This window comes from Rattus norvegicus, chromosome 4 (assembly GCF_021556685.1).
Source record: "Rattus norvegicus strain SHRSP/BbbUtx chromosome 4, alternate assembly SHRSP_T2T, whole genome shotgun sequence".
In the NCBI taxonomy this organism is placed as follows: domain Eukaryota; kingdom Metazoa; phylum Chordata; class Mammalia; order Rodentia; family Muridae; genus Rattus; species Rattus norvegicus.
This window is the reverse complement of record NC_141537.1, coordinates 117,654,357-117,681,094: the sequence shown is the minus strand read 5'-3', so window position 1 is coordinate 117,681,094 and position 26,738 is coordinate 117,654,357. Positions and strand designations below refer to the sequence as shown.

At 38.0% G+C, this 26,738-nt stretch overlaps 1 protein-coding gene across 50 annotated transcripts in view; it reads right to left on the bottom strand.

The window, feature by feature from the left end:
* Zfp638 (zinc finger protein 638) overlaps positions 1-26,738 on the bottom strand; it is a 122,327-nt gene that overhangs the window by 52,844 nt on the left and 42,745 nt on the right. For 27 of the 50 annotated variants that reach the window (XR_015685555.1, XR_015685554.1, XR_015685556.1 and 24 more), the window contains exons 1-3: positions 19,291-19,399; positions 6,001-7,513; positions 1,141-1,202 (exon numbers count right to left, since the gene is read on the bottom strand). Coding sequence is in view for 33 of the 50 variants with exons in the window: in XM_087657443.1 (XP_087513569.1) it covers positions 1,141-1,202; positions 6,001-7,311 (1,373 nt within the window). In the remaining 17 variants the exon portion in view is untranslated. 50 annotated transcript variants of the gene reach the window in all.

Sequence of the window (26,738 nt, the reverse complement as noted above, 5' to 3'; positions counted from 1 at the left end):
GTACACATGGACATGCCCATGTCTCCAGCTGTGTATGTAGCAGAAGATGGCCTTGTTGGGGACCAATGGGAGGAGATGCCCTTGGTCCTGCCAAGGCTGAACCTCCCCTTCCCCCTACTGTAGGGGAATGTCATGGCAGTGAGGCAGGAAGGGGGGTGGTTGAGGAAGGGGACACCCTTATAGAAGGGGGAGGAGGATGGGATAGGGGACTTATGGACAGAAAACCAGTTAAGGGAATAACATTTGAAATGTATATAAAAAATATCCAATTAAAAAAAAGGAATAACTGTGGATGCTGGAGAGCTAACTAGTAGTTAAGGGCACTTGTTGCTCTTACAGATGCCTTGGGTTCAGGTGTCAGCATCCATGCAGTGACTCACAAACCATTCATAACTCCAGTTTCAGGGGGATTTGACAACTTTTGACCTCTGACAACTTTTGACCTCTGAAGTAACCAGGAATGCTTGTGGTGGCATAAACATACATGCAGACAATACTCACACACAAAAAATAAGTAAAAACAATCAAAGAATATTTTGAGTTAGGTTTATGACTTTATACTTGAAGAATCCTGAATAATCTCAAAACCCAAGAGAATATCAAGCTGGTGACTAGAACTATTTAACAATGTTAGGGAAACAATTTAACTTTGTTATTCAAAGGGAAAGAGGATAAGACAGTTAAGATTATAAATTCCATGTCTATGACGATCAGGAAAACCCTCCCAAATACCTCACTTAAAGAAAAGAGCTGATCAGGTTCTCCTTAAGCTTCATTCTAAAAACATGACCTAGAGCAGAGAAAATCTTATACTGGAAATTAAATACTGGCATATGGTCTGAGTTATGTTTAAATTATGTAACCTTTGAAAAATGGCCCAAGATAATGGAAAAGAATAGTATCTGTTCTCAACCATTCTAAGAAAGGTAAACAAGACAAGGAAAATCAATTAAAAAGATTTCTATAATTATCTACTAGGGTTTAAGTTAGAATGGAGTCAGTAAAAGATCACATGAAGCTCTCCTTTTGGAAAGCTAAACATACTTCTCTAAGATTACTATTTTAAATAACCAATAGCTTTAAAAGTATTTAACAAATTATCACGCCTGTAAAAAAAAAAAGGGAAGAAAATGTTCTTACTGTTGACGTAACTGCCGACAGCTCTCAATATGGGTGGAAGTATTTTGATGCTGAATCCAGTCCTATTGTAAAAAAAGAGAAGGCTGAATTAAAACAATCCTCACAATGACATATAAATTAAGACTTTTTTAAATGACAAAGAGTATTTGAGAAATTTACAAATCTAACCATAAATAGCATTTAGATATAACAGAATTTACACAAAAATTAAAGTACTCCAAACAAATACATTTAACCCCATACTGTGTTGAACCCATTTAACAAATACTAATATAAATATTTCTTGAATCAAGAATCAAAACATTCATTTTGAAATGCACATAGATTATATTTAGATTTGAAGAAAAGCGTAAGTTAACAAATAACACCTCAAATATAAAAACACTTCAAAAACCACCAGAATTCTATCAAGTAGTCCGATGGCTTCCTCCTCTAAGGTCAATCAAGCAAATGACACTGAGCACCAAAACATGTGAGCTAAAAAGCTAGTGGCATCCCAAACAAAATACTCATTATACTGGGGAAACGATTGGTAAAATAGTAAAACCTGCCACTGATCAAATGTAATTTCAAGATTTATAAGGGAAAGTAACACCATTTCAAAGACATGATATTCCCTTACATATATACACACAGCTTTATAATTAACAAAAAAAAATGCTTTCTTATATACTGTTTACAAATAAATGTCCTAAAATTACAATCTATAACAATAATTAGCTCCTAGAAGATGTGTTTGATTAAAAGAGAGGGCAAAGAAGGGAGGGCAGGCAATACAGTTTTTTAATATAATAGTCTCAAGGTGAAACAATGAATTAATTAGTTCACACCATCAAGTCTATCAGTGCTTTATTGTTCCTCCAGCAGTTGGAAAGGGAAAAAAGACAAAAACAAATCCTCACTAAACAGCTTTGTGTTAAACTTTCAGAGAAAAACTTCGTTCCCATTTCAAAAACACTTTAATTTGTATCATTCCTGAAGACAAAGCCTCCACAATTAAACTATGGTTGACTTTAATTCTGAATTCTCCTTGGCAAGAACTACCTGAATGTCAAGCTACTTCCAACACAGTGTATATATATAAAAGCTTTGGCCAACTCAAGGATTTCATTAAACTTCTTAAATTAATTGTACACTGTGAAAACAAAATGTCTGCTACCCTCCTTAGTGATACAACCAGGAAGCTAAAAGAAACCAGCAATCAAGAATCCATAGCAGTGCCCAACCCATGTCTTTGATATAAATGAGGTATTGTTTTTACCAAACAGACACACTGGCAGGCAGGAAATTAGGCATGATTTATTTGCACCATAAAATGTTTTATTTGAATAGTTACCAACATTTAAAATCCAGATTACACCCCCAAATCTCATTTTCAGCTCCGCTTTAAACACATACAAAGAAATGATGATAATAATGAATATGCTTCTTTGTCACATCTATGTAAGCTGAAGGTGGTCACTGCCCTGCTCATTCTAATTCAATTCACACATGCACACTGATACCCAAACCTCAGTAAATATAACCATGCAACCCCAATTTCTAGGCTTCATAATGACAGTACCCAGATATCTGTTCAAAAGCACCACTACTTCTATAGGAAAAAATAATTACCTGAGAAGCAAGGATGGTCCAAGAACTATAGACTTGGGCTGGCTCTGAACCAAACTATGAAAACACTGACTCCTATCAAAGCTTGCTCTTTATCCTCCTCTGATTAGCTTCAAAAAAATTTTTTTAAATAAAAAAATAAATAAAAAGTTTGTTTCCAATGTTGCCAGAGTTCAATCCTAACCTGGACCCACATGATGAAAGGAGATAGCCTGACTCTCACAATATTTTGACCTCCAGACTCACTATGGACGCATGTGCCCACACTAACAAACACACAAAATATATAAATAAGTAGATAAATTGGGGAATTTTTTTGACTCAAGTTATTTCAATCGGAAGGGCATAAGAAATCAAGTTAAGTTCCTTTAAAACCTGAACCCCAGTTTCTAAGAAAACACATTCTACATTCTATTATTACACTTTCACATTACATCTCAGGCTATAGTTTGAAAGACTCAAAAATAGAAAGCAAGGATATTGTAGGATTTACTTGGTAAGAAAAAGTCTGAAATTAGAAATTCACAATTACAGGCTACATATTTCTAATGTCACAAATATACAAATACACAAGGCAATAAAATATATCATGGAAACAAGAGGCAACTTGTACATCTAAATCCACATTCACATGCTAACACTGTCCATCAATCTATGAGGAATTCTATAATTAGATGAGCCCCAATCTGTTATGCTGATTAAAAAGACTGGGAGTAAAGCATGTGCATACATGTACAATGTATGTTAACTCACAGTATACAAGACAAGCTATGGCAAGCTTATGGAAGTCAGAGGACAACCTTGGAGTCAGTCCTCACCTTCCACCTTGAGACAGTCTCTGCTGTTTTGTCACTGCATACACCAAGCTAGGTGGCCTGCAAGCTTCCGAAGTTTTTGGTCTCTATTTATCCATCTCCCAATATGAGTGCTAGGATTGCTGTAGATGTTCATGCTGTAAGGTTTTGACATGGATCCTGAGGATTTGAACTCAGGTCCTCACACTTGTGTGGCAAGTGCTTTTACTCACTGAGCCATCTCCACAATCTAAAAGAGGTGTGTTTTTTAATGACTAAATGATTTTCCTCTGCTCTCAAAATTTTATTCTATCTTATTAATGCTTGTCCACCTTAGACTTGAATATCTAGGGAACGCTTCCTTAAGTGGCCCACCCCATATCCTTTCTTCCTATTCCTCTACATTGAAATCTCCCTGAAACACTTTCAATGTGTCACTTCATATACCAAAAATTTAATTAGCTCCCCAATGTCTTCCACCTGAAACTAAATTGACAACAGCTTTTCAAGGCCCTGCACATTTATTTCTAGTATGTTCTTCACTGCATCCTACCACAAGGCCTTCTCTTTTAAGAACCTTTTACTTTGCAAATGCTATAGTTCCCATCTGGAATGCCACTTCCTCTTTAGATAGGCATATTTAACCCTTTCAGCATTCAAAACTGTCTTCAAACTATTCCAAACAACTTAGTACAACTGCTAACTACCACTCTCTCAGTCTTATCTAACTAGGCTATAAAAGACTTCTGATACTAAGAGTATATGTACGTTTTTCTTTTTCATCGCGAATTGCTAGCTAATCTACAGGTATTGTAAAGCTGGACTGACCACTACAAATCTGAAATCAATGTAGAAATAATAAAAATCTTTCCCTTGTGGCATGTACAAATGGTTAAATATCACCAAACTATTTGTTTCTAACTTTTAAAATTTCATCAGGTATGTGGTTTTTTTTTTCATTGATGAGACTGTATAAATTGCTTTACAAAACAGTTTGATTTTATACAGTTCTTTATTTCTGTCTACTGAACAATCACACACAAAACTAAATTGGTAAATATACTAAAAATATTGTACTTTCTACAATACAAAATATCAATAAAAACACAAGTTCTTTAAGATGTATTTTCTTCAACTCATTAAGACAGTTCAAAATATATGGGAGAGTTAGTATGCCCAGTTAAAATAACAAAGAGCACCCAATACTCTGTCCAGAGCTACTTATAAATTACAAAACTCAATGAGTAAATTATTCTGAGATTTTTCTGAGAGACAAGTGACATCTATTCTCCTTTGGTGGAATAAGGCAACTACTACTGTATTAAAATTCAGCATACTTTTCTATGGACAGATTGCTGCTTTCTGATTGAACCCAGGGCCTGGTATGTGTTAAACATGTGCCCTACCCCTGAACTACATGCTCAGCCCAGAATGATGTTTTCTCTTGCTAAAGTTAACCTAAGACAAAAGCAACCAATTCAGGTTTTAGATCACTGACTGAAAACTGATAAATGAATACAAAGACAATAAAATGGCAGTATTTGCAGGAAAAAAAATAACAAAAGAACCAAAACCTACACATTTGTAAACCTCTTCAAGCTACCTAGCCAATTCCAGGCTAAACTTTTAAATCAAAGCTTCTTAAGGTACATTCACTCCTCCCTACCATCCTTACTTATAAACTGCATCAGTAAACAAAAGAATCAGTGTTTGCTATACATATATGTTAAAAAAGGGGAAATGTGGTAGTTCCTGCTCAAATTTACCAATAGTTACTATCAAACAGCATACACTACATAATACTATTCTTGAGCATCTGTGCAAAATTTTCCTTCTGTCTACACTAACCACAAAGGTACCTTAAGCATATATTCTGGATGTTTCTCTCTGAATTTCCAGCATTTTACTCTATTTTCTGAGCCCACAGTTGGTTCCATAATCATAATCATCTTTACATCCTGAATCATTATATGAAATTATTTTAAAAGTACCTTCTCAAGAAACACTAAAAAAAAAAAATCACTGGTCTATACAAAAATCAGAAACACTTAAAGCAACATTAAGATCTTTATCTTAGAACAGGTATGTGCAAGGCTGGAATATATATTAGTCTTCAAAAGTGTATATTACAAATGAGTTTTATATTTTTATTCTAATAAATCTTAAACATACTTTTTCATGTAACATTGTTATGAGTTCACAATTTATTAAATAAATTGGATGCTATATAAGTGGGATAACTAAAAGTTCAAAATAAAGGCAAACTATACAGTATGCCAAGTAACGTGATGTAGAAAGCCAAACATTCATTTCAGTACTAAGGTTACTTACGATTACAAGTAGGTGCTGGGGTTGCACTTTGTTAACGCTTTGTTAACAGCAGCATACGTAACAGATTTTAGAGAAAACCTGGGCACTGAGCATCATTGTACAGCAATCTTTTAAAAACACTCACCTTCAAATGACTACATTCTACGTTACACAGAGAACACAAATGTGGAAATATTCTTGGAGATGCTGCATAATAATCATTCATCATAGAAGGGGTTGGCAGTCTCTTCATTTTCTGGGCACCAGCTTGTGTAAACTTTGGTAGCCACGAAGCTTTCACAATCCCAAAGGGAGACCGAATAGGCAAGTCAGCCTCTGTTTGGTAACTCTTTTTACTTCCTCTAGGTCCACCATGTGTATCAGCTGAACTGATCACAGACTTCTGTAGGATCCGCTCTTGTTGGCTTAAAGCTGAAATTAATTCAGATGAAAAGGGTGGCTGGTTCATAGATGGACGATTCAGAGACTGGCTTGTTGTCTGGCTAACTGTTTGGCTAATAGACTGGCTGATGGATTTTACAGGTTCAAGGACTGACTGTCCTGAAATGTGTAAGCCTGACATCTTGGTTCCACTCTCAACTGGGAAAAAAGACTGACTGGAGGACTCACCAGGGAAGTCCATCTGACGAAATACATCTTCACCAGGAAACACAGAATTACATATCACATTTGGAGTGGAAACAGTTGCAGAAATGCTCTGCTGAGACTGAAATTCATTCTTGACTTCATCAGTTGGAATTTCAGGATCATAAATACGTACTTCAAGTGGATCTTCTGTATAACCATATTTGCTTGCATGCCCATAATCAATCACATTACTTGAAACTGTTTCATTACTAAGTGTTTCCTTATTTCTGCTGTGAGAAGGTAAATTAGGTAATCGGCGGCCCATTTTTCGCATTCTTATATCCCTCAATATTAATGGCATATTTTCAGGAGTTAGCTGTTCATCGGGATAACGACTTAGTTCTTCTAGGTCTTCATTTGATAATCCAAAACTTGCTAAAATACTTGAAGCACTTTCTTTTGTATAGCGGCTCTGTACTTTAGGACTCTGCTCTGTAACCTGGGTTACAGAACTCTGTTTCACTTCTACTGGTGGAGTTATATGAGGCTCATCATCCCATCGACTACCGTGAGGCTTCCCCTTCTTTTGTTGTGCTTCAGGAAAATCCAATTTCTCTTTGGTTAATCTTGGATCAGTTCGATGTTGAGTTACCTGAACATTCATTCTCTGTGGTCCCATGTTCTGATAAGATCCGTGGCCAGGAAATCTGTGTGGAATTCCACGGGCTCTCCCTGCTGGGTAAAATCTTGGAAGACCCATAGATCCAGGCCTCACAAATGGTCCTGGAGGCCTCATCCCAGGAGGATTAGGTGCTCGTGGCCTTTGAAGTGGAAAGGTCCCTCGAGGATTAAACCTGGGTCTCGACATGGCTACTTTCAAGAATGCCTGATTTAATAAAGTATAAGGTGGTGTTGAACCATGAGAGGCAACGGCATTCAGCTGCTGAAGCGCCAACTGAGTCTTAATCTGAGCAAAGTGCAAAGGAGATGGGCCCAACAGAAGTGGGTTTGCAATGCCCAGGCTCAAGGAATTCACAAGTGGTGCGAAATTTTCCAAGAATAACACAAAGCTGAAAGTTAAAACACAAATATTAGATCATTTTAACTCAAACTACTTCATGAAGTGGGTTCTACAGCCAGAGTAAAACATTTTGAAATCAAGCCATGATATAATTTTGCACTGCATATACTTTTAGAGTAAGGGCTTACAAAGATTTAAAATTCCCTCTAAAACTTTCTCTTCTTTTCTGAATCCAGAACACAAACCCCAAACCTCAAGCCAGAGTTCATGTACATTGCAGAGCAGTACTGGGTGCTGTCCTAGGTGCTGAGATGTAATTCACAAGTCCTTTTACATTATCTTGAAAAAAACTGAGGATTTATTTTTGTGCTTTTATACTGGAAAAAAAAAGACGAAGGAATTAAGATTCTTAGATATGAACACACACTCACCACATGTGTGGTCAGACATGAACAATGAAAGAACTGTAATTAAAGTTTTATTTAGAACCATTTTTTAAAGATACATTCTTCCTTGGAATCAGCCTTCACATGTACTAAATTCCATATGGCAATTAAACTACACTCACATTCCTGTTATTGAACAGTTGTTTCTGGTAAAGAAAAATGTGTCACCAGGAATCTAATTACAAAGTCTTTAACAAAGCAGGTAGTGCTGGGGCGTGGAACTCCTTATAATATACAACATAACATGGTAACAAAACCAGTTGGGGTTTGTTGTTCTTCTTCTTCTTCTTTCCATTGTTGAGAATACAGACAAAATACATAGGTAACAATGATTAACTTTATAGACAACATCCATACTGTAGTTACTGTCCTAAATACTTTACATGAATTTAGTCGTTTAGTTCTCACAAGTCCCAGAAATATACATAGTTTTACACTGAGAGATTAAGTAACACATAGGTATGTGAGGCTGGGATTTGCATTCAGATCAAATTCAGACTCAATTTAGCCCCACAATTGATGCTTACAACCACTTAACAGATGCAAACAACACTATCCTGCAAGTTCCAGACATTAATTTTTCTAAAGGCGATTACCAAACAACTCCTCACATTGCTACACTACTAAAACAACTTCAAAGAGAGTAGTTCAGCTCTCATTCAGGACCAAGGACAGCAGCCATGGGGGCGGCTTCTCTCTTCATGCATTTAAAGATTTACTTTATTTTAAAATATATTCGTGTGTTTAATTAAATACATGCAAGCATGACTGCATGGGGAAGCTAAAGGCATCAGATTCCCTGAACTAGTTATAAGGGTTTGTGAGTTGCCCGACATGGATGTTAGAAAAACCTGAATCTCCAAGTTAGACAGAGCCATCACCAGAGTAGTTTTCTATTTATGTATATGCAATTAGAAGAGGATTTATTTCTGTTATTATTATTATTGTTATTATTATTGTTGTTGTTGTTGTTGTTGTTGTTGTTGTTGTATTTTTTAAAACAAGGGTTTCTGTGTATTCCTGTCTGTCTTGGAACTCACTCTGTAAATCAGCCTGACCTGGAACTCACTGAGATCCGCCAGCCTCTGCCTTCTGAGTGCCTGGATTAAAGGCATACAATACCACCACCCAGCTCATCAAATTTTATTTTTAGACAGATTTTTTTATGTGTATATGTGTATGCCTCTATGCATATGACTGCAGGTGTCCAAGGAGGGCAGAAGACATCAGATCTGCTGGAACTGCAAGTAGATATGAGTTATCCAGCATGGCTACTGTAAACTAAACTCAGATAATCTAAGAGCAGCAAGTGCCCATAACCACTAAGCAAAAAAAAAAAAAAAAAAAATCTCTCCAGCCAACAAAGTACTATTATTAAATTATTTGAAGAACAAATATCCAGGGTCTCCAGCTACTCTATCCCCAGCCTATTTGCTGTTTTCAACTAACATTTTAATCTCTACTTAATACTTTTCATAACAGAGTATTTAATGGTAAATCATTTGAACTGTCTTATTTTGATGAATAGCAATCTTAAGTTCTTTTCAATGTCCTTTAAGAAAACATATTACTCTGAAACAAAAATTTTATGTATCTGGTTAAGAACACTGACTGTTCTTTCAGAAGTCCTGAGTTCAATTCTCAGCAACCACATGGTGGCTCACAACCATCTGTAATGAGATCTGATGCCCTCTTTTGGTGTGTCTGAAGACAGCTACAGTGTACTCATATACACTAAATAAACAATTAAAAATATTTTAAAAAAGAAACTAGTAGCAATGTCAGTGAGAAAGCTCGGTAACTAAGGCACTTGCTGCCAAGCCTTACAATTTATGTTTAATCCCCAGAGCCTATAGGGTAGAAGGAGAGAGCTAACTCCTAAATGTTATCTTCTGACCTCCGCACAGACCCAATAACAGAAATTGGTTTCTTAACACAAGCATGAAGAAATGGCTTGACTGATTTAAAAAAATATATATATATATTGCCATTAGATCCCATTAAGTCTTTCTGAGATGTCCATTTCCATGGAAAAACCAAGAACTGCCTATTATTTTGATATCTTTCAGAAGGAAAGATATTTATTGATATTTCTGTGTAAATATCAATAAATCTGAAATTTCTTAGTATTTAGATCATCAAAAGTTAGCCAGCTAAATCATGACGCCTCCACTGCATTGATTATGAAAGAATTTACATATAACTCCACCCTTAGGGCAGTGAAATTGCTCAGTGGTAAAGGTGCTTGTCATACAAACCTAATAACCTGAGTTTGACCCTCAAAATCCATATAAAAGTAGAAGTAGAGAAAACTAATTTCATAAAGCGGGCCACTGGCCTCTACCTGAATAATTTGGCAGACACACACACACACACACACACACACACACACACACACAAAAGGGGATACATATATACATACATACTAATACATTAAAATTTTAAAACATTACACTTCAGACTTTATAAAGTCTCATGGTTTGCAATACTACTCAATACTCATTTCATTTTACATACACAAAATCCCGGAAACCAAAGCATATCCAATTTAAAGATTAATCCTTAGAACACAGCTAGAAAGTAACTACATCTCAATAGAACCTACATCCCTGCTCTCACTATTCTTTTCATGCTGCATTCTAGATATATACAGTAAATTTATCTTATAGCTTTTTTCTAATTTTTTAAAAATGTTTACTCTTCACCAAAACCAAAAAAAAAAAAAGAAGAAAAACAAGCAAACAAACCAACAAACAAAAAACCATCCTATAAACAAAACCCAAAGAAAAGTTTTCTATGAATTCATCACATTCTTTTATAGGTCTAGTCCCTCTATACTATTGTATGCTGCTCTGTTAGAACACAATTGCAAAATATATCAATTAACTTTGGCACTTAGGGACACAGCTAAGACAATAGTCAGTTAGAACAACAGTCCAATTGTTCATTGATTCACAAAAATAACATGCATTCTGTGCTTTTCTTCCATCTGTTGCTATCTCCTACCATGCAGATAAATCCATTCAGCCAACTCTGACATCTGACAACTTACTGACATTGGTTCTATTATGCTGTGTCTCACAAAAGAGATAACAGTCACAATTTATGTATCACAGTATGGCTTGGATAAGCTCCACTTTAGATGCCAAACTACCAAAATGTGTCATTTTTATAGAACTAGTCAAGCAAACACAATCAGAAGCACTAACCGGCATCACTAAAAGTAGCATTAACTTTCCTGATACTTGAAGGCTTCACATCTAACATTTAAAAACCAAAGACGGGGGCTAGAGATAATTGTGGCTGTTAAGAGCATTTGCTGCTCTCTTCCTAAGGACCCAGGTTTGGTTCCTAGCACCCATGTGAGATAGGTCACAAACATAACTCTATCTTCAAAGGATCTCATGGCCTCTTCGGCAGCTTCAGGCATCTGCACATACACACATGCACGCGTGCACGCAGACAGACAGACAGACAGACAGACACACACACACACACACACACACACACACACACACCCTTAAAAGATTTTAAACCAAAGATCAATTGCTACTATGCAATGCTAGGGACAAATCGCCAAAAGACCACATATTAACCACCTCACTAGCAGTAATCTAATAGTTATTATTACCAGGAAAACAGCTTTTTGAAAAAAATACATGTAATAAACAGATAACTTTATTTTTTAGGAATATATTCTACATAAATAAATGCATCTCCACCGCATAGCATTAATTTGATTATAAAAGATTTCTCCTGAACACAGGAAGATAGTCTCACCTATCTTGCCATCCTTAAACATATTAGAGTTGGGAAAATGGATCAGTAAGTATGGAGCACCTGGGTTTGATTCCCAAAGCTGGGTATAGTTTTGAACTGGGGAGAGAGAAGCAGACAGATCTTTGGGGGCTCACTGGCCAATCAGCCTAGACTACTTGTTAAGTTCAAGAACACTAAGAGACAAGGTCTCCAAAAAGGAAAAGACTGGGCTGGAGAGATGACTTAAGCATGTTAAGAGGGCTTGTTGCGGGCTGGAGAGATGGCTCAGTGGTTAAGAGCACCCGACTGCTCTTCCAGAGGTCACGAGTTCAATTCCCAGCAACCACATGGTGGCTCACAACCATCTGAAAAGAGTTCTGATGCCCTCTTCTGGTGTATCTGAAGACAGCTACAGTGTACTTATATATAATAAATAAATAAATCTTTAAAAAAAAAAAAAAAAAGAGGGCTTGTTGCACTACACTAACATAAGGATCCGAGTACAAATTCCCTCAAATTCACAGAAAAAGTGGGGCAGCCCAGTCAGTGCTTCAGGAGATAGAGACAACAGTATCACTGGAACTTGCTGGCCACTAGCTTACCTCTAGGCCCAGTGAGATTCCACTTTACAGTAGAAATAAGATACAGAGTAAAAAAATAAATAGGACACAAAAAGGTAGATAGTACCTAAAGAACATCCAAGGTATTCTCTGACTTCCATACAAACATGCATATGTGCACAAACATACAGACACACAAATAAATGGGTTAACTCAAGAGAAACTACTAGATCCAAGCTGGAATAAAGAAATCATCCTGGGGAGTAGTTAGTCATAATTACAAATGAGAAAAGAGGTGAATGTTTACAAAACTCAGATACTGTTAAGAACTCTATTTACCACCTTACTAAGAAAGCACAAGCACTAAAACAAAACAAAGCCACAATACAGGAAAGTAAGTAAGTCCAAAGGTAAACAAAACTGAAGGTTTAGATGTCCACCTCCATGTGTTTCTGAGATGCAACTCTTATCCTTGTCCAACCTTGTGGTTATATTCTTCTCTCAAGTAGGATATAGGCCAAAAATTGTTTCCACCTGCCTAAAGCAGATTCCAACATCTTAAAATAAGAATACTTAATTAAGGGGTTGGGGATTTGGCTCAGAGGTAGAGCGCTTGCCTAGCAACCGCAAGGCTCTGGGTTCGGTCCCCAGCTCCGAAAAAAAGAAAAAAAAGAATACTTAATTAAGGGGGCTGGAGAGATGGCTCTGTGGTTAAGAGCACTGACTGCTCTTCCAGAGGTCCTGAGTTCAATTCCCAGCAACCACATGGTGGCTCACAACCATCTGTAATGAGATCTGATGCCCTCTTCTGGTGTGTCTGAAGACAGCTACAGTGTACTCACCATATATAGAGAATAAATAAAAATCTTTAAAAAAAAATAATTATTGTGCCTTAAAGTGTCAAAAACCATAAGATACATAAGTGCATATAGAGCATGGTTTTCAATCTATGGGCCCTTGCATATTAGATATTAATAATTGACAACAGTGGCAAAATTATAGTTATAAAGTAGCAATAAAAATAATTTTGGGGGGTCATCACAACATGAAGAACTGTACTAAATAAATGGTCACTGCATTAGGAAGGTTGAGAAGCATTGATATAAAGTATCTTTTCTTTTAAGGGGGGCATTACTCATGGCTACAAAACACAAGAGTAACAGTAGAGAAAACCAGTTATTTATAAAAGGCAATGGTTTAAAAACACTAATAAGACATGGGAACATTTCAAGTAGGACATCATTTGTATGGTTTTGTCCTTAGGAGGCATGTGAAATTAAATCAATGAGGACAGAAAGGGAAGAAATATCTTTATCTAAACTAAAAGGAAACTGGTATAACCATAATTTACACGAACAATCACAATCCACTTCAGAAGGAAAAGAAAATTCATGCAAATAAGATATAAATCTAGGGCTGGAGAGATGGCTCAGTGGTTAAGAGCACTGACTGCTCTTCCAGAGGTCTTGAGTTCAATTCCCAGAAACCACATGGTGGCTCACAACCATCTGCAATGGATCCGATGCCCTCTTCTAGTGTGTCTGAAGACAGCTACAGTGTACTCATATATAATATATAAATACATTTTTTAAAAAAGATATAAATCTACTATTCAATTTAAATATGCTCAGTTTTGGCAGAGCTGAAGGAAAGAGAACAAAATTGTATTGTTTTCAGTGATATGAAAGAAACAATTCCTCTATCACTAGATATGGAAACAGTTTATTATTATTGAATTGAACAAGTAAATATTTTCATGGTGTTGGGAGTCAGAGCTCTTGTTGTAGAAGACAAGACATACAAATAGAAAATAGAAGGAAGAAATAATGAATTGAATAGTAATAAAGTACAAAATACTGACATCTGTACAATAAATTAACTGATGAAGAGAAAGCAAAGCTCTTCTTGAGTGCAGAGCACCAAAATGGAGAGGAAAGGTAGAATAAAAAAAAGTCATCAGGGGGCTGGGGATTTAGCTCAGTGGTAGAGCGCTTACCTAGGAAGCGCAAGGCCCTGGGTTCGGTCCCCAGCTCCGGAAAAAAAAAAAAAAAAAAAAAGAACCAAAAAACAAACAAACAAACAACAATAAAAAGTCATCAGTTTTAAACTATCGGTAAAGAATATCTTAAACAAGAATGCAAGTGTAATACTCAGAATGCCGGGGTGATATCTTCTATGTCTTCAAATGTCTCTCCACAGCAAACTATTTAACCAACATATGATGAAACAGCATCACCCATGAAGGGCTGATGGACATATGCAGTCAGATCTTACACATATAGTCACTATGTTTAATTAAGAATACCAGACAACTAGGAAATAGTATATAAAAAAAAATAAATAGTATATGAAAACATTCCAGATTAAGCAAGTATAAAGATACATGACAACTACATACAGTGTCTGGTCCTAGACACATCTTAAATTTCAGGGGGAGAAAAAAAAAGTCTATAGAGAGCACTAATGAGTGAAGCAACAAACAAGAATACAGTCTAAAGAATTTTATCAGTTAAATTTACTGATATTGGTAATTGTACTATTAAAAAAGATCTTATCCCTATAATACACATGCTAAATATTTAGAGATAAAGGAGCACAATGTACAAAATTCATAGTCAAATAGTGACCGAGAAGAGAAAATTCATTTTCCTGTCACTCAAGAGTTTAAGTTCACACAATATTAATGATTCAACATTTTATGACCAACACTCGACTATATAACTTCTTAATTGTATCTTAGGTCAAAAGATTACAAACAAATAAAACAAAAGACAGAAAACTTCCAATATAATCAAGAGCATTAGCTGTAAAATTCTATTTAGCCCTCTTTTTTCTACATCATGTACTCTTCCTAACAACTATTAGTCGGCCAATTACAAAACTCCCAATAATCTAATCTTTGGGGAAATTTCCACTGATTTGAACATACCCACCCAGGCTAGGAGGAGTGCCAATACTGACTTCATACAAAGCTGGTTTACTCCCCTAAGGAAAACTTAACACTATCAACTAACTTTTAGAGAGGCAGCACAGAAAACTGCCTAAAAGTCTAGACCCTGAAAAAAGAATTTTGACCCTATATTCAGTGTTTTGGTTCTAATTCTGCTGTTTATTAACAATGTGGCCTTAAGCAAGCAAAGTGTGATTTGAAATGGAAATTTTAAAAAATATTTAAGGATGTCTCAACAAATAAGAGCCCTTGCTACTCTTACAGAGGATCCAGGTTTGGTTCCCAGCACCCAAATGGTGGCTCGGAACTGTCAGTAACTGCTATTCCAGGAATCCAATACTCTTTTCTGGTCCCCTCAAGCGCTGCATACATAGATCACAAACATACATTCAAGCATTCATATGCATAAATAAAAATTTAAAACCCTCAAGAATATTCTGTGATAGTTAATTAAAATTACAACTCCTGGCATGCAACAGGCACTCAACATTTAGGTAACTAAACGAAATTTTTTTTTTCCGGAGCTGGGGACCAAACCCAGGGCCTTGCGCTCTAGCAAGCGCTCTACCACTGAGCTAAATCCCCAACCCTAAACGAAATATTTTTAAACAGATAGGTGTTCTTTTATTAAACTTTTACTAAGATAGTTAACTCCTTCCTGAAAGCACTGTGTTGGAAACAGTACTTGTACATGTCTACCTTTCTCTCAGTAGTTCCTAAACTGAGATCTAGAAGTTCCTGAGTAATTTTAAAACACATTTTTATTCATTTGGAGATGAGGGGGTGTGGGTGTCATGGAGATTTGAGGAAAACTTGGAGCAAAGTGTGTCATCTCTTTCTATGGTGGGTTCTGGAGATCAAAGTTGTCATTTTGCAGCAAGCCACTTTGCCCACTAAGTACATATTTAAAGTTGCGTCAACGTGCATAGATTCAAATGTTGATGAATTAAGGCATTACTTATCAATTATTTAACATTTATGAAACAAAGTATTTCTTGGATAAAATAAAAAGCAGCCGAGGAACTTATAAATGAACTTAAGGGATATATCAAACAATTACAATAATAAACTATACCAGGTACAAATCTTATTTGGATCTTGGCTTCAATAAATTTATTATCTGCATGTATGGTAAAGGGGAAATTTCAATAGTCTGAATAGTCAGTTATTAAGAAATTTTTATTAACGACTTAATTTTAAAAAATTTAATCTGGTAAACAAGCATTTGGAAAGTTGAAGCAGACGGACTTACGAGCCAGTCTGAGCTACCTTGCTACCCTGTTTTCAAATACAAAAATAAAATTCAAAAAAAAAGAGGCAATTTTCACTAAGAACAGACAATTTTAAAAACTACTTAAAAGTTTAATTTTAAAAAGTATGAAAATAAAAATATAAAGACAATTTAGGACTAGAACATGAACAGAGTTTGATTTCAAAAGAATGAGAAATAATCAAAATATTTACATCCCAAGTAATCACTATGCTCATACAAGCACCTTGAAGCTATTGCTATGTTCCCTACCCTGTCAATCCAAAACTTATTATTCTTGATTCTCATAGAAACAATATGGCTATGAGTTTTAATTCTACACATCACCTTCTCTCACAATTCTTTTCACTATTCTTTTCTGATTGTCTATATATTTTCCTTCCACTTTTATTTTCAACCACAAACAATGGAACAAATTTAGAATAATAAAAACAATAAAAGGTTGGATATAAATGAGGGCTTATTAACTTTAGTCACAGCAAATGTTTTATTTGCTAATCTACTAACATCAACATTTCAATATTCATTAGTCCACTGTATTACTAGGTGCCTATTTTAGAAGCACTGTTTCTTAGTTTACTATAACATTTCATTAAGAAACTGGATACTTATTCAAACTGTCATCAATGTCAAGGCACAGTGAAATAAGCATGAGAACCCACCCAGGCTCTTGCACCTGTGGGCTGAGTTCATACATTTAATACTGGAGCATCCAATACATACACCAGTCACTCAGACACGAAGACTGACGTAATTATTTAGTTGCTACAAAGCAGGGGTCATGTCTGTAATCCTAGCACTTGGAGTTATCATCCTACTTCTGCCTCCAAATGCAAGGCCACCCTGATCTAATCAACACATTGAGTTCTAGGCTAATCTGCTACCTAGCAAGATTTTGTAAATAATCAATAAACTATTACACTAAATTCTGGTTAAATGCAATAAATTTATAGATGCAAGACATTTTCAAGTTTGATAGTTTTCAATTCTGTTAATCTAAATTCCATCTTTTAGTTAAAAGGAAGTATCCATAGGCTACAATTTTCTATTAGAAGATGTTACCTAGTCAAGTTAAATTTTGAAACAAGTAAAACTTGAAATAATTAAGAAACATCTATCTGCTGAAGGATAGGAGTATTCCATACTGGATCTCAGTATACTAAAAGAAAGTTCAAACAAGTAGCGAAGTTTACAAATAACATAAAATTTCACAAAGACTAAAACAACTGAAGTCTCACACATAATAATAGTAAGAGAACAATGTATTTAAATCCATAACTTCTGGTCCCAAAACCTATTCTCTGTCCATTAGACTCATCATTTTTATTACATAAAAATCAAAATTCAGAGATCTTAAGACATTCTTACAACATCCAGAAAATGATGACTGTGAGAACTTTTTAGAACTAGAATTTATGGTTAAAGCACACTCCATCACAACAAATGCAAAAAACTGCAATGTATCCAATGTACAAGGTAATATATGTCATATAAATACATTTGAAAACCAGTTAATCAAAACAAATGAAGGACATTTTTGTGATTTCTTTCAACTGTTTTGTCTTTACCCATTGGTTCCAACACAATGACAAGGCGGGGAATAGCCTAGGATATTTTAGTATATTACATTTTGGATTCCACAAATATGAAGGTACACACTACAGAATATGGAAATATAAAAGTCAAATTTTGTAAAGCAGAATGCAGCATAAGCCCATTATGGTTAAGTGTATAATCAATAACATTTTGAAAATATGTAATAAAAAAAATGTAATAAACAAACTTATTTTCCTGTGTTAACGTCCTTATATTAATATTTCTTGTAATCTTTTTCCAGTCTGTCATTTTAAATTTATAAACATAAGCAGTAAACGCAACTCTTTTGAAAAACAAGTTAACCCTTCATACACAAAATGACAAGAGGGAGAATTTTGTGTATGAACAATTTCAAAACTGGGTAGGAAAAAGATGACTTCACATGGTCGGGTGGATGCTGGTGAAGAAGCTTTTCTTCAGAACTTTTCACATTGAGTGTTCCTTCTAGAATTCCCAAACTGCCAAGGGTAATTTTAATATTAAATAGCTCGAGGCTACGATCATTGTCAAGCTCAAAGATTTTGTAATACTGAGACTCCCTCATAGGCAATTACTTCAAACAACAAAGGACGTCTGAAACATCCTCGGGGATGAGAGTCAGTGGTACAGACCTCCCTGCTCTTTAACAAAACAGGCCCAAGTTAGGAACCACACCAACAGAAGCAAATATCCCCACATCGGTGTTCTCGACTCCTCTAAGAATGTGGAAGTGTCACCGCCATTTTCGACGACAACCCAGGACCAACAATCTCGACTTCGGTGCTCACTGGGGCGCTTAGCCCACAACACCCCGCACACCCCACTCCCACCCCCTGCAGGGACGCTCTTCCAGCCCGGCTAAGGGCGCACGCGGCCCACGGGTCTCCGAAAGGCGCTCGGGCACGCGGCAGCCTCCCCGCTAGCTGTCAGGCCTGAGAGGCAGACCCGCGGCGCTGAGGAAGGGGCGGCAGGGATTCCCGGAGGACGCCACCCGCTCCTCCGCAAGCGGCGGCATTAGGCGGCTGCGCCGAGCGGCACTGCGGCGCAACGGCGCGGTCAGCGAGTGACAAGGGGAACAGGCCACGGCCGAGGCCCACCCGGGGTCCCTCAGCTCCGCCCGCCCCACCGCCGCCATCTTGTACGCAGCGGCTGCGACACATACAATAGTCGACCGCGACCTCACAGGGACGGCTCGGGGCCTGCGCTCAGGGCCTCCGCCTTCCAGTCCCCGGCTCCCCGCAAGGCAGCGGCCCTACCTATGCCTACCGACTAACAGCTGGATCCCATCCGTGCCCCACACAGTTTAGCACTCGGCCTCCAGTCACAGCGACGAAGCAGCTACCGCCTCCATGGGGCTACACGCATGCGCATCTTCGCCTAAAGCCCTCGTCCGCTCACCGCGCCTGCGTGCCTCAGGCTCAGCGTTCTCTGAAGACTCTGTCAGGGGCAAGGCCGCACTCTTCCAGAAGGGGGCGATCGCCAGCTATGGCTGGCCCCACACCTGCAGTTGTCTGGGTAGCATCACTCGGGTTTTAGAACCTGCAAACTATGCTGGTCTTGTTTGTCCTCCTCTCTTTCATGAGGCCTTCTCTGATTACTATTTCCTCAGTATCACAAAGTTATATTCACATAGCACTTATTTGCAATATGGTACTCGCGCCTTTACTGCTCACCCCCTCCACACACACTTTTTCAAGAAAAGTCTGGAACACCCTATGTAGCTCTAGGCTGGTTTTGAACTCACATAGCTCCTACCTGCTTCTGCCTTTCAACTGCTGGAATTATAGGCATAATTCTTATCTCCCACCTCTTAAATGGGAAATTAGGCTGCGCTGTGTTGGCATAGGCAAGAGGCAGGCAGGTATCTGTGAAAGAAGCCAGACTGGTCTAGAGAGGATATTCCAGGAAAACCAAAGCTACACAGAGAATCCCTGTTTCAAAAAACAAAAAGATAGATAGATAGATAGACAGACAGACAGACAGATAGAATAATAAAATGGGAAAATAGAATGGAATACAAGTTTAAGTCAAAGGACTAATATTGAAAATCCTTTTGTCATTTCACTATACAAGGGGGGAAAAAAACCTGGGTGGTAAACATCTATAATCCTGATTAATTTTACCCATGAAAAACAATGGGTTAAGACAATTTTAAAACTGTTTTCCTCATTGTTCTATCTTCTCAAGTAGACTCAGTTATGCCAATATAAACAGATCAATCAAAATTAAAGGACCATCTCCTTTGATGAAATTCTTAGGAGGCCGGTGGTATGGGGCTTCCGAGGGGAAAGATAAGCTATTGCACCTGGTTCCTCCCACTACCAAGAAAGAAGCACAATGTTTAGTGGGTCTATTTGGATTCTGGAATTAACTACAATCCAGAAAGGAGTTGTCATGCTGCAGCTGTCCACTTCTTGGTGGTGCTGGCATAATGTGTAGAACTGCCAGTAAACCAGGTCCGAGTCTTCTCTCCCTCAGTCAACAGATCATAGGGAACACTCTTAAGGCTATATATGCTTGGCAGCAGACAGCTAGCTCAGTTGGTCCAGCCTCATGCATTGTTCCAGCCAGGGCTTCAGTTATGCTCTGCAATTTCCCATCACATGGAGACTAGACAGAAAGCAACTGATTAAGCTAGCTAAATGATAAAGCAAGTGTCTTAGAGCCCCAAAAGATGCCTTCGCCCCAGACAGCCGGAAGCAGTTTTAAGAGAACAATGGCTTCACTCCCAAGAGGTGGAGTAGGTGGGTTTTTGGTCATCCCATGGGTGATAGAAGTTTGTCATCATTAAAGGGGGTTGGTCCAAGTTGTAAATGGTCTTGATTAAGAAAGAATAAAATATAGGAGGTTAGATTCAAGAATCTCCTCTCTTTCGCTTTATCCTTCTTTCTCTCCTATCTAGTGTTAGGAGGGAAGGGGGGAGGGGATGAAAAGAAAAAAGGGGGGATATAGGAATAATAGGATAAAGGGGTAGATTACTGAAGCTACTTTTAAAATAAAGAGCATCAACAAGCTAAATATTTAGATTGGCATGGAGTTTTATATATTGGTAGAAATTTAAGATTCTATTTCACTATATAATGTATTGCGTATATGTCTGACTCCTGTTTTAGGTATTTTACCATTGTGACTCATTTTAAAATGTGATGTAAAGTCCTCTAGTCCTTTTTTTTTTTTTTTTTTTTTTTCCTTTTCTTCGGAGCTGGGGACCTAACCCAGGGCCTTGCGCTTGCTAGGCAAGCGCTCTACCACTGAGCTAAATCCCCAACCAAGTCCTCTAGTCCTTAAAACCTACTATTACAAACTATTTAGGATAACTAAGAAATGTAAGTTAGCAGTCAGTCAAACTTGTTTAAGATAGATGGTATTTAAACACTTCAGAGATCTGTAGAATATGGCATTTAAGATGCTTTATTAATAAAAAGCTTTTTGTGACGAGACACGTCTGTGCCTGGCAGCAATCTAATAATACTTGTAAGAAGACAAATAGCATCAAAGAACCTCCATATGGAATTTGCTTCAAATGTGCCAAAGCCAGACACCAGGCAAAAAACCTGCCCTTGCCTTAACTGTTGACAGCATACTGTCCAAAACTTAAACAAGAAAGACACAGAGGGGGCTGGAGAGATGGCTCAGCGGTTAAGAGCACCCGACTACTGTTCCAGAGGTCCTGAGTTCAATTCCCAGCAACCACATGGTGGCTCACAACCATCTGTAATGAGATCCGATGACCTCTTCTGGTGTGTCTGAAGACAGCTACAGTGTACTTACATATAATAAATGAATAAACCTTTGAAAGAAAGGAAGGAAGGAAGGAAGGAAGGAAGGAGGAAGGAAAGAAAGAAAGAAAGAAAGAAAGAAAGAAAGAAAGAAAGAAAGAGAGAAAGAAAGAAAGAAAGACACAGAGGAAGACGACTGCAGAACTTTGCCAAGACAAGGTAGGCCAATCCTCATAATTCCTAATTTATAAAAGTCTGTAGCCATATTCTGGGCCAGTAGGCCAAAGATGTACACTCAAATGCTGCAGAAGTTTGGGGGACTGACCAGGCAGCCAGCAGTCTCTGTCATTTCTATAATTTTAGAAGCTGATTCTCTGTAATTCCTGTTTACTCAGGTAATATATATATACTTCTCAGGTCTCTGATGGGATTGAAGACTACACAGTTATAGTCAGACATTATGCTTAAGTTGTTTAGGATTTAAGAAAATGTTATAAGGTCTACAATGAAGTCTTTAGGTTGATAAATCCAAGTTAACAATAGAAAGTGATTTAGGTGTAGAACTTTTGAACCTGCCAAGATAGAATGGATAATAGAGTGCTTATTCCAAGGCTGACAAATACATATTGACTGGACATTGTGAATGTAATTCTTACCTAATAGTTCTCATAATAGTTCTTATTCTGTATAGTTTATTGTTGTTAAAGAAAGAAACTTTTATTATAGTAAATGGGGGAGATCTTGGGAGATTCTTTTTGTAAGCTATTTCTCTGTCGTTCACCTACCTAAGGCATTCTCTGATTGGCTTTAATAAAAACTCTGATAGCCAATAGCTAGGCAGAAAGTGGACTGTGGGAGAAAGGGATGATGGAAAAAAGAGATGAGAAGAAGGGATTCAGCGAGTGGATGCTGTGGTTGATGGACATAAACATAAACAGAGAATAGACCAGGTCATGGTGGGATGTACACAGAATTAATCAGGTTAGAGGAACTGGGAGGTAGCCCAAAGTTAAACACCTAAGCTTTTAAAATATGTAAGAGTCTCTCCCCCCCCCCACATAAACTCATATATTTGAATTCTTAGTCCCCAGGGAGTGAAGCTCTTTGATAGAAATAGAAGGATTAGGAAGTGTAGCCTTGGTTTCAAAAGCCCAATCTAGGTCCATTGTCACTCTCTCTGCCTGAAGATCTGAATGTATCTCCCCCTGGCTGCTGCCATGCTCCCTGACACCCTCCTCCCTGTGGTCATGGTCACTGCCATGATAATAATGGACTAAGCCCCTGGAACTGTAGGTAAGCCCTCGATCAGTTAAATGCATTCTTTTATAAGAGTTTCCTTGGTCGTTGTCTCAGTCAGGGTTTCTATTCCTGCACAAACATCATGACCAAGAAGCAAGCTGGGGAGGAAAGGGTTTATCCAGCTTACACTTCCACATTGCTGTTTCATCACCAAAGGAAGTCAGGACTGGAACTCAAGCAGGTCAGGAAGCAGGAACTGATGCAGAGGCCATGGAGGGATATTTCTTACTGGCTTGCTTCCCCTGGCTTGCTCAGTTTGCTTTCTTATAGAACCCAAGACCACCAGCCCAGGGACAGCACCACCCGCAATGAGTAGTCCTAGGAAATATAATTTCTCCTTATCCAAGATTTTTGGATGTCACAATTCATAATATGAACGTAACTAAAGATATATGTGATACACGTTTAGTGGATTAGTAAATGGATGACCAAATGACAGTACAACAGGTACATCATTAATCCACATTTGTTCTGTGAACTCGGCATTCAGGAACTAGATAGTTTTTGTAAGTTTTGTGAAAAGAAAGCAAAAGCAAAACCAAAACCAAACCATATATTTACTTGTTTATTTTAGCAAGGGCATGTGTATTTGTTTGTGCACATGCACATGCACATGAATTTGCATGGTACCATATACATACATGTATGAAGGTTAGAATTTGCTTGAGTCAGTCTGCTCCTTCTGTTATATGGTTCTAGGGATCAACCCCAGGTCATCATAATTGGCAGCTGGTGCCTTTACCAGCTAAACATTTCACTGGCCCTTGTCATCTATTTATGTTAAAGGGAAGATAAATGTCAGTTATGGCAAAAGGATTAGCACTTGAAATTTTTGTGACTGACTTTATTCATTTGTAAGAACGTAAAGTTAGATCTTATTTTTTTTAAAAAAAAATGTTAGATTGATTAAATGTTTAAGTGCCAAGACAAGAAAATTGTTATGGCGTTCTACTTTGCATTCTATTGCTCTGATCGAACAATGTGATCAAAAGCAACTTGGGTAAGAAAGGGTTTATTAAGCTTCTACTTTCAGGTCACAATTCATCTTTGAGAGATGTCAAAGCAGAAGCTTGAAGGCATGAACTTGTAGAAAGGAACCACGGAGTAACATGAGCGACACTGCTTGCTGGCTTGCTCATGGGCTTAGCTAGCTTTCTTATGTTGTCCAGGGTCACCTGTCCAGGGATGACACTGTTTATAGTGGGCTGGGCCCTCCGACACCAATCATAATAAAAACAGTTCCTAGTTTAGTTCCCTGTACTTGTGTCAGGCAGCTTACTCTTGCCTGTAACTCTAGTTCTGGTAGACTATGATGGCTCTTGCTTTCTTGGGCATCTGCATTCATGTGTACAACACTCTCCACCCTCTGACTCACACAGACATATAAATGCACACAGATATACACATACATATACACGTGTGTATCCGTATATGCTTTTCAACCTACTAGTTATCAGACAATTTCTCATCTGAGGCTCTCGGATGATTTAAGGCTGTGTTGAACTGACAAAGGTACCTGAGACAGTTTTTAAAAATTTAGAAATATCTAGAGACTTTTATATGATTTTTGGACATTCTTCTAGGTTTTCTTAGTTACTGTTCTATTGCTGTGAAGAGACACAATGGCTGTACTGGCTAGTTTTGTGTGTCAACTTGATACAAGCATCACAGAAAAGAAGCCTCATTTGTGGAAATGCCTTCATGAGACCCGTTGTAAGGCATTTTCTCAACTAGTGGTCAAGGTGGGAGGACCAAGCTCATTGGGGGTGGTGCTGTCCCTGGGCTGGTGGTCTTGGGTTCTATAAGAAAGCAAACTGAGCAAGCCAGGGGAAGCAAGCCAGTAAGAAATATCCCTCCATGGCCTCTGCATCAGCTCCTGCTTCCTGACCTGCTTGAGTTCCAATCCTGACTAGGACTAGCATATTCATAGAAAGAAGCTCTTCAAGGCATACTACTAATCCAGAGCCATCCTCCTTCATAGGTCCCAACTCTCCAGAAAGTCATATTCCTCAGCCTAGATCAATCATCCCAAGGTCAGAGACCAGGCAACCAAAGTCACCTATCTAACGAGGAGCCCAGCCTAAGCTGTTCACCCTGCATTCCTCACCCTTGCCTCTCCCTTCATCGCTCACCTGTCTACCACAGGACTGACTTAGGTGCTTCTCTCCACACATCATACTTCCTATCTCTAAGACTTAAGTGTCTGGGAAATTCTGTTTCCTGGGCCTCACCTCCATGGCTATTCTTGGGACAGCATCTGACTGACCATCTTATAAGAGAGCACAGGACAAAATGCCACCATAGGGAGTGATGTTGAACAATTCTTGGCATCAAGTCAGTGGCAAGTCAAAAGGTAACACTAAGTCCTGCAGTCAGGGCACATGAGACCTAGTACAAGAAGATAGGCATATCTTTGACAGGTATATGGCCAAAGAAATGCTGGAAACAAAAACAAGATCCAGAAATAGAGAAAAAGGGAGGCTATAAGCTGTCAACTGAAGTAAGACGGTCAAGGATTACATTGCTGAGGAAGAAACATTTGAGCAGGGAACTGAACTGGGAGGTATGAATATATAGCATAGACATATGAGAGGAAAAATGGTCAAACAGAAAGTTCTGAGAAGAAAGCACGCATTGGGGGGCCATTCACAGCTTGAGTAAGGGAATACAGGAGGTGGGTGAATAGGGTAAGTATGCCAGGAATGCCATAACAAAGTACCACACACTGGGTAGCTTAGCAAGCATCAGAGTCATAAACCACAAAACATTTTTTGTCAACAATATGTTGCAGGATATTTGATCACATTGAGAAACCCAAGATTGTGCTATTTACTGGAAAAAATAACTTCTTAGTTGTGGTGTGGTTCAACCTTAGCACACACCTTTAATCCAAGAGCTTTCTGCTTGAATATTGTAAACAAGATTAAATAAAATCGACCATAGGCCAAGAGACTGAACAAGCAGCCAGTTGACAGGAAGTGAACATTGGATTATTAAGACAAAGCAGAGTAAGAAGGAGTTGGGGGGATGGAGAGAGACGCACAGGAAGTAGAAGGGAGGGGCATTAAATCGAAGTTTTTTTGAGATAGCGTGAGAAAGGAGCATTCCTTCCGGAACGTCGGATGAGGAAGGTCAGCTGTGTATTTTCTCTGCTTCTCTGAGCTTGTAGGCTTTCATCTTAGCATCTGGCCCCCAAGTCTTCATTGGTAAAATTGAACAATTGAGATTTTGCTAGAAAACAACAACAGTAAGCCATGCGTGTGGCACCAGAACTGAAAGGTAATTGTCTTTGGGTTTCTATTGCTGTGAAGAGATACCGTGATCATGACAACAAAAAACCAAGCAAGCAATTGCAACAAAAATCAAATAAAGAACCCCATTTAATCGGGGCCTGATTATAGTTCAGAGGTTTAGCCCATTATCATCAATGGTGGGAAACATGACGGCACACAGGCAAACATGGTGCTGGAAAAGGAGCTGCGAGCTCTACACCTGAGTCAGCAGGCAGCAGAAAAAGAGAGACACTGGACCTGTCATGAGTATCTGAAACCTCAAAACTCACAAGCAGTGACACACTTCCTTCCCTAGACCAGACCTCCTACCAGCCCCACTCCCTAGGACCCCACGGGGACCATTTTCATTCAAATCACCAAAGTAGTTATAACAACGTCAAGGACACAAGATTTGTATCTGTAG